This window comes from Canis lupus, chromosome 2, assembly GCF_003254725.2.
Source record: "Canis lupus dingo isolate Sandy chromosome 2, ASM325472v2, whole genome shotgun sequence".
In the NCBI taxonomy this organism is placed as follows: domain Eukaryota; kingdom Metazoa; phylum Chordata; class Mammalia; order Carnivora; family Canidae; genus Canis; species Canis lupus.
This window is the reverse complement of record NC_064244.1, coordinates 3641721-3656966: the sequence shown is the minus strand read 5'-3', so window position 1 is coordinate 3656966 and position 15246 is coordinate 3641721. Positions and strand designations below refer to the sequence as shown.

The window sequence follows — 15246 nt, the reverse complement described above, 5'->3', positions numbered from 1 at the left end:
CAGATTATAAATTCCTCAAAGGCAAGGAACAGCATCAGATCTTTTTATATCTTTACAGAAGGCCCAAGTAGCTTCTGAGCATACGGAGAGTATCAATCACTGATTAATTGGCGACTTAATAACAAACCATTTAATTACTCTCCTTTCATTTTTTTTTTAAAGATTTTATTTATTTATTCATGAGAGATACAGAGAGAGAGAGAGAGAGAGAGACCCAGAGACACAGGCAGAGGGAGAAGCAGGCTCCACGCAGGGAGCCCGATGTGGGACTCGATCCCGGGTCTCCAGGATCACACCCTGGGCTGAAGGCGGTGCTAAACCGCTGAGCCATGGGGCTGCCCTAATTACTTTCCTTTCAAAATTGTACACGTCAATCAAGGAATCTAGGAATGATAACCTATTTTTCCTTGAAATAATTCAATTCTGCATAATATAATAAAAATTTAGCTTAAAAATATAACCATTCTAGGTTAAGGACAGGTATTTATGCAATTAAACTGTGTCCATGTTATGAGCCGCCCTTAAGAATTAATTACTCAAGATACTTTCCACATGAGGTGTATATTTCAGGTCACGTCATTTCTTTATCCAAGCATTCAGTCCTGGCTCATCTAGAAATCATGCATGTACTGTCAGCCATGCCAGCCAGGCCTTCCAGATCGTGGCCTTGCAAAGCCTCTTCTCTTTTACCCCTTTTGCTAGAGGCAAGTGGAATAAAGCACTTCCTTATGGGGGGTGGGAGAAGGAAGCTTTCTGTCATTCTTTTCCCTCCTCTAAGAAGTCCCCATTATCTTGCCCTTCACTATCTAAACCACTAAAAATCTTGAGTAGTTTTCAAATGCTACAATTTTCCTCATCTTTCCAACTAGGCGTGGCTTTGATTTTCTGAGACTCTTTATTAGCACTTGATCTGCAAGTCTCCTATACTGATGACCATATTCAATTCCTTGGATTGCTACTATTTGCCTCATCAGATTTTAAGCTCTTTGAGAATATGAACCAAGTCATATTTAAACATTTTCTATGACTTCTTGAGCCCTGCTTTATATATGGTATTTGCTTAACAAATATTTGTTGAATTAATCAACTTATTAACACAATAAAGGCAGCTGTCATTTTTCTCAAGCACCCCTTCCTGTAATTCAAGTCACAGTATTTGCTCCAGGCTGGGGATCTGGAAACCAAGAATAAAATCAATGGGGATTAAAAAAATTATAAAAAGTATTTTACTGAGGGTCTATGAAAGTATAGAGCTAAAAATAGAAGTCACATTTTTGGTGACTGTGGTTACACCTGACTGATTCAAAATCAGCCTTTATATTGAAAAATGTTTAGCTGGTAATAAGTACCAGATGTTACCATCTGGAGAAAAACACAATTAACCTGAATATTGTAAGGAAAGCACAACCTTTACCAGATTTACCTCCTTTCTCTAATGCAGACTTGGCTAGGGCACAGTTTACATACCCACAAACCTGGTGATGCCCCACCCCTGTTTAGCCAACATATCCCCAGGACAGTTAGATACTCATTCCTTCTATAAATCAGCCTTAACCAAAAAGAACAATGAAGAGCCTCCTTGATTTGCCTTTGACTAAAAATTGTGTGACTCCCTTTTAGCAATGATTAGGAGAAAAATTATATTAACATTTCAAAGTTTGAATGCGATGCTAGGATCCACTTCTACTCTTCCATAGCAGGCTGGCTCCATGTGCTTTAGCCTGGCTACATGTCCAATCCTTTGGAAGTAGTGTTGCCAACGTTAGCAAACAATCAAAGAAAAACAACAAAACAAGAAGCGGGATGGCGAACTAAATTAGAATTTAAAACAATGAATAATTTTTTAGTATATGCCAAATATTGCATGGGATATACTTGTACTAAAAAAAACGACTTGTCATTTATCTGCAACAAATTTGACTAGACATTCTGTATTTTACCTGGCAGCCCTGCTTGGAAAGCTTAAAATCAATCTTAGATGAATGGGAGAGTTGAGTTCTGTGGTGGGGAATTAAGGTGGTTCTTTTCATTGCTGCTATTTATAGTAAAATATCCGTGCTCAGTTTTAACAGGAAAACTGAGATATACTGGTAAATCAAATACTCAGTTTCCAAGACTGAGATGATGGCTGCATTTGATGGGTGAAATTTAATGAGCATAATTTAATCTTCCCGTGATGACTCAGGATATTGTGATGCCCGAGGTCAGTCATCCTTGCAAACTTTGGCTAACATAGGAACGTGCTGTTGTGCGCAGCAGTACCAGTAAAGAGACTTCTGGTTAACAAGCACAAGTTCACAGAGTTTGCAGTATGTTCTCATATATCAAGCAGCAATCCTCCAAGGTTATTTTCCCCAGCATCCATATCTGCCAAAATGATGAAACCTGCTTCATCAAAATAATGAGAATGCTCCTTCCTCAATCACCTATAAAACAGAATGGTTTGCCCTGATCTTGTTTTCTTTATATGTCTCTATGATGATGCCCACTGTGTATTCTGGATTTTCTAGGATTTTTATATTTCTAAAAAAATAATTTTCTGAGTACAAAAATTAGGTGAAAACTTGAGGGCTCTGGACTTTGGAAGTCAAGTGATGTGTTCACGGAGTTAACTTTTAATTCAATAGTTTTTGTTTGTTTTAATCTAGTTTGAGTTAGGACTTGCCAACCCAAGAGGAGAGGCTGATACTTTGAAATTTAGTCATTTGTTTGTGGATAGAACTGCAATTCATTCATTCATTCATTCATTCATTCATTCATTCATTCATAAATAAGTGCATTGAGCATGTGTTATGTTCCAGGCATTCAGGATACAATAGAAATTAAAGTGAGCATGGTTCTGCTTCTGTGGGTCTTCCAGTCCACCAGGAATACTGAAGGTTTGTTTCTCTTGCATCAGTTTCCACTCTGAGGGACCGTAGCCTCTGAAAAATGAAAACTATCCACTTCCAGCAACCAAGAGGAAAATATTGATATCATTGTCTGCTCAGAGGCTCTGCTTACTGGAACTTGTTCTGGGCTCTGTTCATTGAGTACCAAGCCCTCTGTCATTTATTGGGTACCATTTAGTGAGAACTTACTCTAAGCCAAGTGTGTTATATTCTTTCAATTTCATTTTCATTACAGCTTAATTAAGGTCAATCTTACTGATCAGGACATGGAGGTCAGAGAGATGGAATGTCTTGCCCATGGTCACACACTCACCAAGCAGACAGTCCACAGTGAGGTCTAGGTTGATGTCTGCGCACCTTCTGTCCACCTGACCATCATTAGAACATGCTGCCCTCTCTAAAAACCTGCCTTAGTCAACTATTTGGAGATTGTAGGTACTGTATCAGTGAGGAGTATCTAACATAGATCAGGGGTCATGATAGTACTATGAGCCTAAAGGAGTATCTTTGTGGGAAAACATACAGTTCCTTAAAATAATTGTAAAATAAAATATGTGTGAAAATAAGAATATGCTATTTAAGACATTGATGTTTAAATAAATAGATCGTTTAAGTAGACCTTTAACAGGTAACATTAAATCATATAACATTTTTATTTTTAAAAAATCCAATAAATTGTTCACCTCCTTTTTTTTTTTTGTTCACCTCCTTCACATGGAAGACTCACATGCCTAGAATGAACTCTCAAGATCCTTGTGAAAATGGAAGAGAAGTTGAAATTTAAGTGACTGTTTTACTTAACTAAAAGGAGAACCTTAGGATTCAGAGTTCAGACCAACACGTTTAGAGTTACAAAGTTACCTTCCTTTTTTCTCTTACTTTTTCTTTTTCTTTCTCTTTCTTTTCTTTTCTTTCTTTGGTGCAGTGACATGAGATTAGAAATGAGCCAGAAATTTCCACCCTGACCTCAAATGGCCTTGTTTCTATGAATTTATGAGTAGCTTCTCCAACTTCTAATGCTCTGAAAATTACCTAGAATTTTTTCTCCTGTAACTGATGATCAAAATTAAAGCCGAGGTTATACCTAACTTTTCAATGTTCCTTCTTCTCCAAACCTCTCTCCACCCAGTTCCTGTCTCCAAGGCCTCGAACTTTCTAAGTCTTCGATCCTAAAACAATAAACAAGTCTGTCTCTGGGATGGAATAAGCATGATTTTGGTAAGAAATCAGATGTCAGTTTTTAACTTTCCCAAATGGACTCTGCTATAAGCTAGAATAGTTTTTTTTTTTTTCTCCTTAGTTTTTTCTCACAGAGCTCTTCTCCAAATGACTTGAAATTTCATTGAAAACTTCCCCGGGTGGGTTTCACCCACCCCCTTCAAAAGTCAATATTTTCCTTCTTTAGACATAATTATACTAAAGAGGATAAAAATAAAAACGATGGTGTTGGCATTCATGGAAGGAGAGATTAAATGCCTTATGTATAGTAACATAATATTAAAAGTTAGTTCAGAGGAGAGCACCTGGGTGGCTCAGTGGTTGAGCATTTGCCTTTGGCTCAGGTCATGATCCCAGGGTCCTGGGATCAAGTCCTGCATTAGGCTCCCCGCAGGGAGCCTGCTTCTCTCTCTGCCTCTGTCTCTCTCTGTGTGTCTCATGAATAAATAAATAAAATCTTAAGATAGTTCAGAGACGTTTAAAAGTTGTTCACTTTTAATTACTTTTAGGTTAATCAGTTACTTATTCTGTTTAACTTTTAAATTTACCCTGAAGGTTACACTGTATTGCTTTTATTTTATTTTTTAAAAATAAACCTTTGTGATGTATTTACTGAATTGAAAAGGAATCCTGGTGTGACTGCTGTTCGATTCAGAATATAGAAGGGTCACACAGGAAGGTCGGTGGAGAAGTCAGAGCTGCTACTGATCACCCCAGGAATATAGCGAGAATAAGTCATGACAATTCTTTTACATTCAGCTCTGGCCCCGCCTGGCCTACCTTTTTAGTTAGCTGCTTAATACCTCCAGAGCACACCTTCTTCAACTCTCAAATGGGTAGAATCCCTCAACTTACATCGATTTATTTATTTATTTTACTTATTTATTCATGAGAGTCACACAGAGAGAGGCAGAGACACAGGCAGAGGGAGAAGCAGGCTCCCTGCGGGGAACCTGATGCCGGACTCCATTCTGAGCCAGAGGCAGACACTCAACCACTGTGCCACACAGGCGCCCTACTTACATCAATTTAACAGAGACTTTTAAAGTCCTGTTTATGTCAGAAGGAACAAACAAAAAACTAGACATGTTGACAGATCGATTTCTAATATTAGTATATGCATTCAGCAAAAGATGGATAGATACTGAGATGCAGAGTTGTCGGTGGGGTAGGGGGGCAGTTACAGTTAGTGAGTAAAGGAGTTAAACTTCTGCTTGCTTTTGGCCGACAGAGCCACCTGTAGACTTCAAAGTTAAAAAGAGAAAGCAGATGGAGAGCATGTCATGTAAGAGTTTTTAACTGTAAAACACCGGTCAGGGTGCCACCCACCCAGGAAATGGGGATGGAGATCTTGGTGCTTGCCTTCACAGAGCTTGCAGTCTGGTGGGAAGGTGCTGCTTTAACAAACACATGCCACATTCCAGGCCATGCTGAGTGTTTTAGATCCACAGGCTAATCCATTATCTCAACCACCCTGTGTGGCAGACATGGTCATGACTGTTTTCTAGGTGAAATAATCAAGGCTTTGAAAGATAGTTAATTTCCTCCCCAAATAAGCTAGAATTTAAATTCAGATCTGTCGAAATCCAAAGCATATGCTCTTAATCACCAAATGAAAATGGCCATTTTTGTATAACATAACTCTTCCCGTATTTAAAAGTTTACATAAGTCAAGATGAAGCAGTCTTCAAGCTGGAGCTTACCTGTAATCTTGCAGCCATAGACTTCAAACCTCATAGATATGCCAGTTTCCCAAGTCATAGGTTTAATTCGGACAAATCGGGTTATTAGTGGTTTAGGAAAAACTGCAAACACAACATCTGTGGGGTTGGTGTTTCCCTGAAAGATCTAGATAGAAAAAGAAAGAACCCTTTAATGACAGACGCTTTAGATTTAAGACAAATACAAAAAGATGTTTTTGCAAATGCTTATAAAAATTACTTACAACTTCGGTATTGTCCATCAAGGCTGAGGAGGCATTAATAACCTGTCATGTTATTTTTTCAAGTGAAAAATCATCTGTAATAAAGGATGTTCTAATCATCTGTTCACTTTTATGAGAACCTAGAGCCTCCAAAAACACTATTACAAAGATAACATTTGGTAAAGGCTACATGCTATCATCTAAAAAAGTTGAAAATTATTAGCTCTATCATAAGGACCTACAGAATACTATAGACATTTCATGGGAACTCATACTACTTTATTTTCCCAGGAACCCCCAGACGGAGGAGTATTTTTGGAGTTCAGCATAGGGTCTGGTTTTTTTTTTTTTGAAAATTCTAGGTTATGTTCCCAGCTACAGCACTAGGGCAAGTAGCTTCCCCTCTTTTAACTCCATTTCTTGATGGAAAATCTTATCCATGACAAGTTAATTAATAACTTCCATCATTTCTTTTTTTTTTTGGCTATTGGGAAAATCCTGTTTTAGTGGTCACAATCAAAGTGAATTATAAATGATAATGTAACTGGAAGTCAGCTCTTCCAGGGCTCCTGTTTCTAGTTTTAAAAATGAGTCATTTTATTGTAAGAAAGATGAGGCATGTGACTGCAAATGTAGCAAGTGCCAGTCCCAAACAAGGTTCCCACAAGGACCTGCTGGGGCCGTCCTGCCTGGGCATGGCACCACAGCTCCAACTACACCTGCCTCAGGAGGAACTGAGAGCCCCTGCTTCCCTGGCTTTTATTTTGGCCTTGAACTGGGGACAGCCCATGTAACAGTAAAAGCAACTTGTACTCTGCTTCTCACACAGCCTAATGGCACCATATTTCTATTAGGTTATGTCACTTGGGCATCACCGGGGCCGTCAGAGGCCTGGGGATTCCTCCCTACCTTTCCAGGTAAGTTGTCAGAGGAGGACCACAATTTCCCAAGGCTTGTTCTTTCCCTGGGAGAAAAGACCTCCGAAGGTTGGGATGATATTTTTACTTCATTTAGCTTAAGTGGCCTGCATGATGGAAGGTGGTCAAATGCTTTACAAAGTTGGCCGCTAGCCTGATTGCTCTCCAGAGATGGTTTAATATCATAATTTATTCTTGCCTGTGATGGCCTTTAGATTTCTGTCCTACTTCAGCAAATCTCTCTGGGAAGCAATCTGTGTGGGAGCATTTTTGTGTGACAAAGAATAATGAATAGCTGCCGGAGGGAATAGAGTCCCAAATCGTAATGCTTGAAGGGTCAACAGGTCCACTTCAGGGAGAGCCGGCAGTCAGTTAAGAGCACTCCAAGCTCCAGCGCAGGTTGGGGTGAACTCTGGCTCACACTGGGGGAACCTGATGTTTGCCAAAAACCATGTAAGTGCATACACTCCATTCAACATCAAGAGGACTGCTGGAGTTGTTGCTGTTGAAGGCTCCTCTTGAGGAGGTACGGCTACGTCTTTCTGAAGCAAGCAAGGAAGAGGGTGGAGAGCAGTGTCTGAGAGGCCCCAGAGCACAGGGAAAGGACAGTGAGCAACAATAACGAGACTCCAGGTGGATGTTGGGATTGCATTTATGTTCAATGAATCTGCACCTATAGCTTTGCCGAATCTGCCTTTATTCTGTCTGCCTCCCCCTCTGGAAGCCCTCTGTGTTCCAGCATGCTCTGGACAGTGGGCCTACAGTGAGCTGTATGCGTTGCCAGACACTCTCTCAGAACCTGTGTGTGCTCCCTGACACCCCCCACTCTGGGCCACACAGACAATCCATGGCCAACAGCCGACCAGGACGTCTTGGAGAAGTAGCACTCATGTTTTAAAGACATGGCCTGAGACTTGAGGTCAGTTCTCCTCACTCCCTCAGGATTTTTTTGTTTGTTGATATGTTCTTGGCATTAGCGTTTTGTTTGTTTGTTTGAAACTAAGTCATGTCTTCCAAAAAATGCTTCAAGAATAAGTCACGAAGCTTAGAATTAAATTTACTTGCTAAAGCATCACAAGTGTTGGCTGTGAGGGTTTTTCTTCCCCAGATGGAGGACTGGTTCTATGTCCTTCGGGACTAGACAGTGGCCTTGAGCTTGGTGTCTATAGAAGTTTCCTCCCACAGAGCAGCTGTCTATACGTGCACTTTCATCTTGTCTGCTCTAAATAAGAGTAGGGGTTTCACAACTAATCAAAGGGAATTAATAGTTCTCTCAGTTCACACTCAGGAGGCTTTTCTTAGTTCCAGACCCAGAAGGAGAAAACCAGGCCATGGATGCTCAAAAGAGAGACAAGGACGTGTTAATTGGGCTCTTCCCAAACTCAGAATTTCAATTTACCTGGATCTTTGCTACCATCCTTGTCAATTCCGTGCATTTTACTTGGCTTCAGGGCAAGCTTTTTATTTGGGGGAAACAGCGAATATGAGTTCTTAGAAATCTTTTGATTAGTAAATCAGAGTAAGCGTAACTTCAAATAAACACGCAGGCTGAGAAGAACATCTCGGTTCCAAATGATTTAGGGCAGGGTGCCCGGGGCTGGATATGGCGGGTGTGGCTTCTTGGGTTAAGAGCGCTGAGGAGGCAGCATCATGTGTTTGTGTGATCTGAGGGAACACCACGAACCGCCTTTAGTTCTATTCATTCTCACGGAAGCAGCCAAACACACTTGTAAATTAGTTTGTGAGCCACAGAGGGTAGATGAAAAGGAGCTTCCTAAAACCAGTTCATGGCTGACAGGAAGAAAGAAGGAATCTATGAAAGAGAATGAGGAAACACAGGGAAACTAAACAAAACAACAGGCCTAAGGTTCTGAGAGGACAGTGCTGATCCTATGCGTAGCCTGTATCCCCATGGGAAGTTTAAAGTGATCCTGGAGTCTGACACTTAATTTGGCTGGTATTGACTTTTCTTGGAAACATCTGTATAATTTCCTCTTGGCTTCTGGATCTGGGAACATGAGACCCCCTTGGTCAGATTTAAACCTCTAATTGCACTTTTCATTTTAAATCAATCCAAAACTAAACCAGGCCAGACAGAAAGCTCCCAAACAAATAAGTAAACATTGATCATCCATTTCAAAGACTGAATTGGTTGAGGGGTTGGCAGCCACACTTACAACAGGTTTATTTCCTTCTTTTATGGTGATCCAGTCTTCCCCATTGGAGCTAATATCTATTCTGTAAGTCTTAACGTAATATTTCTTCTTGGTTTCCTTTGAAATGGCTCCCTGTGTCCCGACAGCAGTGACAAAGCGCAGAAGACCCAAGTCTACCTGCAAAACAATATAAGCATGGTCAGTCACTCACCCTGCACCACTGTAACTGGAAGCATCTTTTTCCTGTGGGTAACAGTGTAGTTTTCATCCACTTGAGAGCAATAGGCTCTAATTCCATCTGGCATCAATAACCTCTAACTTCCCCATTCCATTCCTACTAAAGAAAGGCACAGATATGGGGTGCCTCTGTGGATGATGGGTTAAGCATCTGCCTTCAGCTCAGGGTATCATCCCGGGGTCCTGGGATCAAGCCCCACACCATGCTCCCTGCTCAGTCTCCCTCTGCTCCTCCCCTTGCTTGTGTTCTCTTTTGCTCTCTCTCTCTCAAATAAATAAAGTCTGAAAAAAATAATTAAGACAGCAATTGCCCTAGGTGGGCAGTTGCCAGGAACAGACCTTTCTCATCACTGCAACCACAAGTGCTTGATCTTGGTACAAAAGAGAAAACGGGGCTCAATATCATGTTGCTGTATTTTCTCAGAGATTAAGAATACTTTCTAAATGACACATTAGTATACGTCATTTTACAACTGGAAAATCAAGACAAGATAAATTCGCATGTTGGACTTTAGGGAAGCTTGGACTACAGCTCAGGTCTAATGGGATCCTATTACTCTAGTCAGCATCTGCCCCCTTCCAAACAGAATGCAGACAGTAACGACAGGACTCTGAAAGCACCGTGAGTGTTGTGGTTTGGAGAACGGGCCAGAGATTTATAATCTGGAATGGTGGGGAGACAAGGAAGGCAAAGTCAGGATTTTTGTTTCACATTTAAATTCCTTCCTTACCCATATCTTCCCATGACCTTTCCTGCAGTTCAGCTGGAGAGGCAGGTGGATTCCAGGGAAGACATCATCTAGGAAGGACTGATGGTTCCATGTGACAATGGCTAGGGCTCACAAGCTCCTCTTGTAAGCTTCCAGTGGAGAAGATCCTCAACACCAGAGCCCAGTCTCATTTGCCTGTTTTGGACCCCTGAAGGTTGGGCAACTTGGAGGTCATCACAGCAAGGATGACAAAGGGTGACCCAAGTCTCTAGGTCCATGACTTCCTGCCAGAGGTCTGCAGTGGTTTGGGTTGTTCTTGTGACCCTGTGATATGAGTAGGCAGGACAAAGATCTAAGCACTGGGCACTCAAGGGTCTGGTATAGGTTCTGCCACTAACTAGCTTTTGGGCCTTGGACAAATCACTTAATCTTTAGGTTTCCAGTTCTTGATTTGTTAAATAAAGGAGATGGACTAGATTACCCAGAAGGAAGCTTTCAGCTCTGATTTTCAATGATTCCATGTTTTCAGTAAAGTAAAATAATACACTTGACCCTTGAACAATGTAGGGAGTTAGGGGTGTTGACCTGCCACATAGCCAAAAATCAGTTTGTGACTCTTTGACTTCCCCCAAACTTATATTCTACTGTTGACCAGATACCTTACAGATAACATAAATAATTGATTGATACATATTTTATATGTTATATGTATTATATACTGTATTCTTACAATAAAGTAAGCTACAGAAGAGAAAATGTTATTAAGGGAATCATAAGGAAATCCACTTACAGGACCATACTATAAATAATCCACTTATTAGAATACACTCACAGCTCAAACCCAGATTATTTCAAGGGTCAACTATAGTTTTTTTTCCCTTATACTTCCCTTATTTCCATCATTAATACCCAAGAATAATCTTAAAACAAAAATAATTACTAGTTTCTATGTATTAGAAAGATTTTCAATTTCCTGTTAGAGATACAATTGTTTAAAATTGTTTCCCTCGATTTATTATATCTTCTACTTACTGTATTTGTGTATAATGACTTTTTAAAGGACTCAGAAAGTAACTGCACTTTACAATTGCTTAACATTAACAAGATATTTCAACAGTACATTCATTATTAAGAGGTAAGATAATGACATTTTCCAATGAAAACAGCAACAAAAGCCAAAAAAAGAAAAACAAAAAACCCCAAACATACCCCTACCCACCACCACCACCACCACTTCTGAATCCGCTTCCCACTAACTACATGACAAACTAATTTTCAGAAAACAAAATTTCAATTAACCCTCCCATCCTATAGGCCATGAACACCTAAAGAATTTCCATTTTATGTACAGTCAGCCTTATGAAGAATGACTATTGTCTTTCATGAATTGCTTTTTCCTGAAGGCCCTTGGAGTAGTTAAATCAACATGTTGCCAATTCACTTCAAAACCGAACAAGAAGTTATATCCAGGAAAAACAACTATATCGCTAGCCCCTAAAAGCCAACTTCAAGTTACACAATTCAACAATGGGAGATTTCATCTAGAAAGGAAGGGAGCACCATTCAACATAAGACTATATTTCATTTACTTGATTTTAAAGATGTAAAGTCTATGCTCTGGTAGCTATCACCAAATTTAAGAGAAAAAAAAGAGAAAGACTTTAATAAAAATTAATGTTTTAGGATAGTAATGGTAGATGCTTTAATTTTAATTTAACAAATAAATATTTACTTGACACATTTTTACCAACCCCCTCTACTCTTTAACTGAAATTTGAAATATTTTCACAAGTGAACCATAAGATTTTGTACGAATTTGTGCACAAGTTTCAAAAAAGGGAGGCAATTCATGTTTGCCAGATTTAGCAGATAGATATATAGGCTCTTCAGTTAAATTTGAATTTCAGAGAAACAGCAAATATTTTTAGTACATGTATGTCCCAAGCAATATTGAGGCAAACTAACAACTGGTCCATTGTTTATCTGAAATTCAAATTTAACTGAATGTTCTGTATGTTATCTGGCAACCCTAAATCTAACTCTATTCCAGACAAATAATCAGGGGATTTTAAGTTGCTGCAAAAACTCTCTTGATTTCCTAACGCTGCAATCTGAAAGTTAATAGGTACTCTGGACATGGTTGCACTCAACAATTTCAACTGTTTTCAAATGCTCTCAGAACACTTAGTGCTTTACTGACTATCCATTGAGTCATGCCCAATGCCATATCCACTTTCAACCTGAAGGGCCCTTAAAATCTTGACGTCCAAGGGAGCATGAAGCAGATCTATTTAAATAAACTCCTTCTGTCAAATTTACAAATGGCTTTTTAGTTTGGAAATGATTAAATCCCCAAGAGTACATATTCAGCTCAGGCTGATTTGAAATAACTCTAGAACTTCATTCCCTGGCTGTCCTTTTTCTAACTTTTAAATTTTGTTTTTAAGGTAAAATTGGGTTACCAGGTAGGAAAGGAGTTAATTGGTTGCCAACTAGAAAAATCCTAGGCATTAGAAACAATTGACTTAAAGGAAGGAGCAACAGACTGGAATTAACTGGCTATTCGGCAGGGGAAATGTCCAAGGTCCCAGATAGAAAGGCCCCCAAAACATAGGCATTGAATCCCTTGTAAAAAAGAAAAAAATATTTTCTTTTCCCAGCAGCAATGAAATGCATTAGCAACCTCTCCTTGTAATTGCATAACATTTCCTGCTGCGTTTTAAAACTCTGCAGATTCTCTTATTTATACCACACTGGAATACTTGAAATTTCATTTCATTTTTCTTCCTCACATTACTGCCACTGGGTTGAGAGGGGGTGAATGACAAGCTCACAAAATGATTAGGGCTGGAGCCTGAGCCTTTGCAATTAAAACCGGATGGTGTTCAGAACTCTAACAAGACACAGCCTCCCTAGCACTGTGCTGGCTCTCACTGGCAACACCAGGGAAGTCCTTTCAAGTCCTTTCTCCCTAGGTATCTTCCGAGAATGCCCAAACAGCATCCTGGGGTGGGGAGAGATGTCAGCCACAGAAGCCCTGCTGCTCACACTTCCCGTGCCTGTGTCAGGAGACCCAGAAGGACTTACTGCCTAAAGCCTGGGTGTTGACACTTTTCTCCCCAGTGAAGCCAGCCCTGCTAATCATGACGTGGGCCTCTGTCCACCTGTTTGGTCCCTCCTGTTGCATTTATCCCTCTCCAATTGTACCTGCCAGCCACATTCAATGATTGGTATTCCTCACAGAAGATGAGCCTTTTTTGTTTCCCTGCCTTGCCACTTGAAGTTCTCTGGACCTAAAATAACCTTTTCCTCTTTTCTGATTACAAATGACTCTTTCCTCTTTCTGGTCTGGTAGGCAGAACCAAGTCACTTCTTCCCCCCTCCCCGGGGATGTGTGGTGCAGAGCTCACAGCTCCACCACTCAACTCATCATGTTGTGTTTTTGCTCTACTTCCATCCAGACTTTTATAATTTCTTCTAGGGAATATCTGCTTTGGGGTATAGAAAAGTAATAGCTGCCGATTGAAAATTTGTAAAATGCAAAAATCTTAAAGAAGAAAAGAAACTCTCCATAAGACCAGCAGTGGGAAAAAGCCATGGATAACAGCCTTCCAGAATATTTTGTTTTATGCCAAATAGATGTGGATGTTGTATGTATGTTCCATCATTATAAAAATCAGGCCGAATCACCTCTAGGTTTCATCCTCCGCTGCCCGTTTGGTTTCATGGGTATATTTTCAGGCCCAAAGTATTTTTCAATGGATTCGTGGTACTCCACCATGAGGCTGTAGCATCACTTATTCAATTGGTCCTCTACCTGTGAACACTTTTATTCAACTCAATTGACATTCAGTGGACACTTCATACCATTTCTCCTCTAAGTTCTACAGTAAGTGGTGAGTATATAAAGATCAGGAAGGGTATGGGAAATGAAGACACATGATGACAGAACGGGGGCTGCACATCCAGTGTGACGCAGCACAGAGGAAGGAGGCGACATTTCACCCAGACAGACACTTGCAAGTCAGGGCACTGCAGATATTTCAGAGCCAACTCTGATGTCTAAAACACTCGTAGAAGGACACACAGTAGAAGTGGGCAAATAGGCATAAAAGAGAAGGAATGTTCTGGTCAGAAGGAGAAAGAAGTGCAGAGGTAAGCAGGAGGCAATGAATGAATGAAATAAATGGACCCTAAATGACTCACTGTGCTTCCCTCAGCACTATAGACATTATTTGTCAAGAAGTGTATTACGTTCTCTCTCTCTCTCTCTCTCTCTCTCTCTCTCTCTCTTTTAAGAAGTGTATTGGTCTTTTAAGAGTATTGTGTTCTGGTCACTTTTAAGCCAAAATAATTAGTTTTCATAAAAACTACTCAAAACCATTTAAAATCAGCCACTGGCCATCCTCTTGGTGGTTGAGCTTTTTGAATTATGATGAGCTCTCACCAACCTCACATCATAATAGACAAGATTGGCGACCCAAGACAGGCAGCTGGAAAGACAAAGATACAACCCCAGAATAGTTTTACATAATGCCACCCCTCTGTATTTTGGAGAGTTCATCATCCTGAACAATACTTCCTTTCTTTCCATAAAATCTTAGACACACAATAACCATAATTAAGTAACCTGTTTTTTCCCTAAATCCAAACAGCTCCGTTCCAATCGCTATCTTCTTATTTTGAAAGAATATCATTATTTCACAGCTGCTTTATTTTTAATTGGAAGATGGATGTGATTTCACATCTGAGTTTGATGCACTTCTGTTTAACATTAAGGGTGATGGTGGGGGGTGTGATGATGGGAGGGGGATGCACAGAGCCAAGCATCAATGCATTGAATGCATTCAACGCATGGATTCAGCAATCAATTCATTAAAATTGTTGAATGTTTCACTCTGTGTGTGTGACGAACATAAACATCTGGTACTTATCTGGTAGTATGTAGACTCTTTACAGAAGTCTAGCATGCTATTTTTGAGTACTGGTGGACACTCTCTGAGCTAGCCTATATAGCACCATCAGCAGAAGTGACCCAATATGATATCCTGTTTCCAATATAAATCTAAAATTCTATCACAGCTTGTAGAATGTCTATTCACATCTTACTTAAACTGTGCTCCACCCCCAAAGAGAAGCTATTGCTACACAGCAGATACAGAAAAGGAAAGCCCAACTTTCATTCTGGGTTTG

The 15246-nt window shown here is 40.0% G+C and overlaps 1 protein-coding gene across 4 annotated transcripts in view; it reads right to left on the bottom strand.

The window, feature by feature from the left end:
- Window positions 1–15246, bottom strand: part of NRP1 (neuropilin 1) — a 137993-nt gene that overhangs the window by 31708 nt on the left and 91039 nt on the right. For all 4 annotated transcript variants that reach the window (XM_025478502.3, XM_025478503.3, XM_025478504.3 and 1 more), the window contains exons 7-8: window positions 9128–9283; window positions 5813–5957 (exon numbers count right to left, since the gene is read on the bottom strand). In XM_025478502.3, the coding sequence (XP_025334287.1) occupies window positions 5813–5957; window positions 9128–9283 (301 nt within the window). The remainder of the gene's footprint in view (window positions 1–5812; window positions 5958–9127; window positions 9284–15246) is intronic.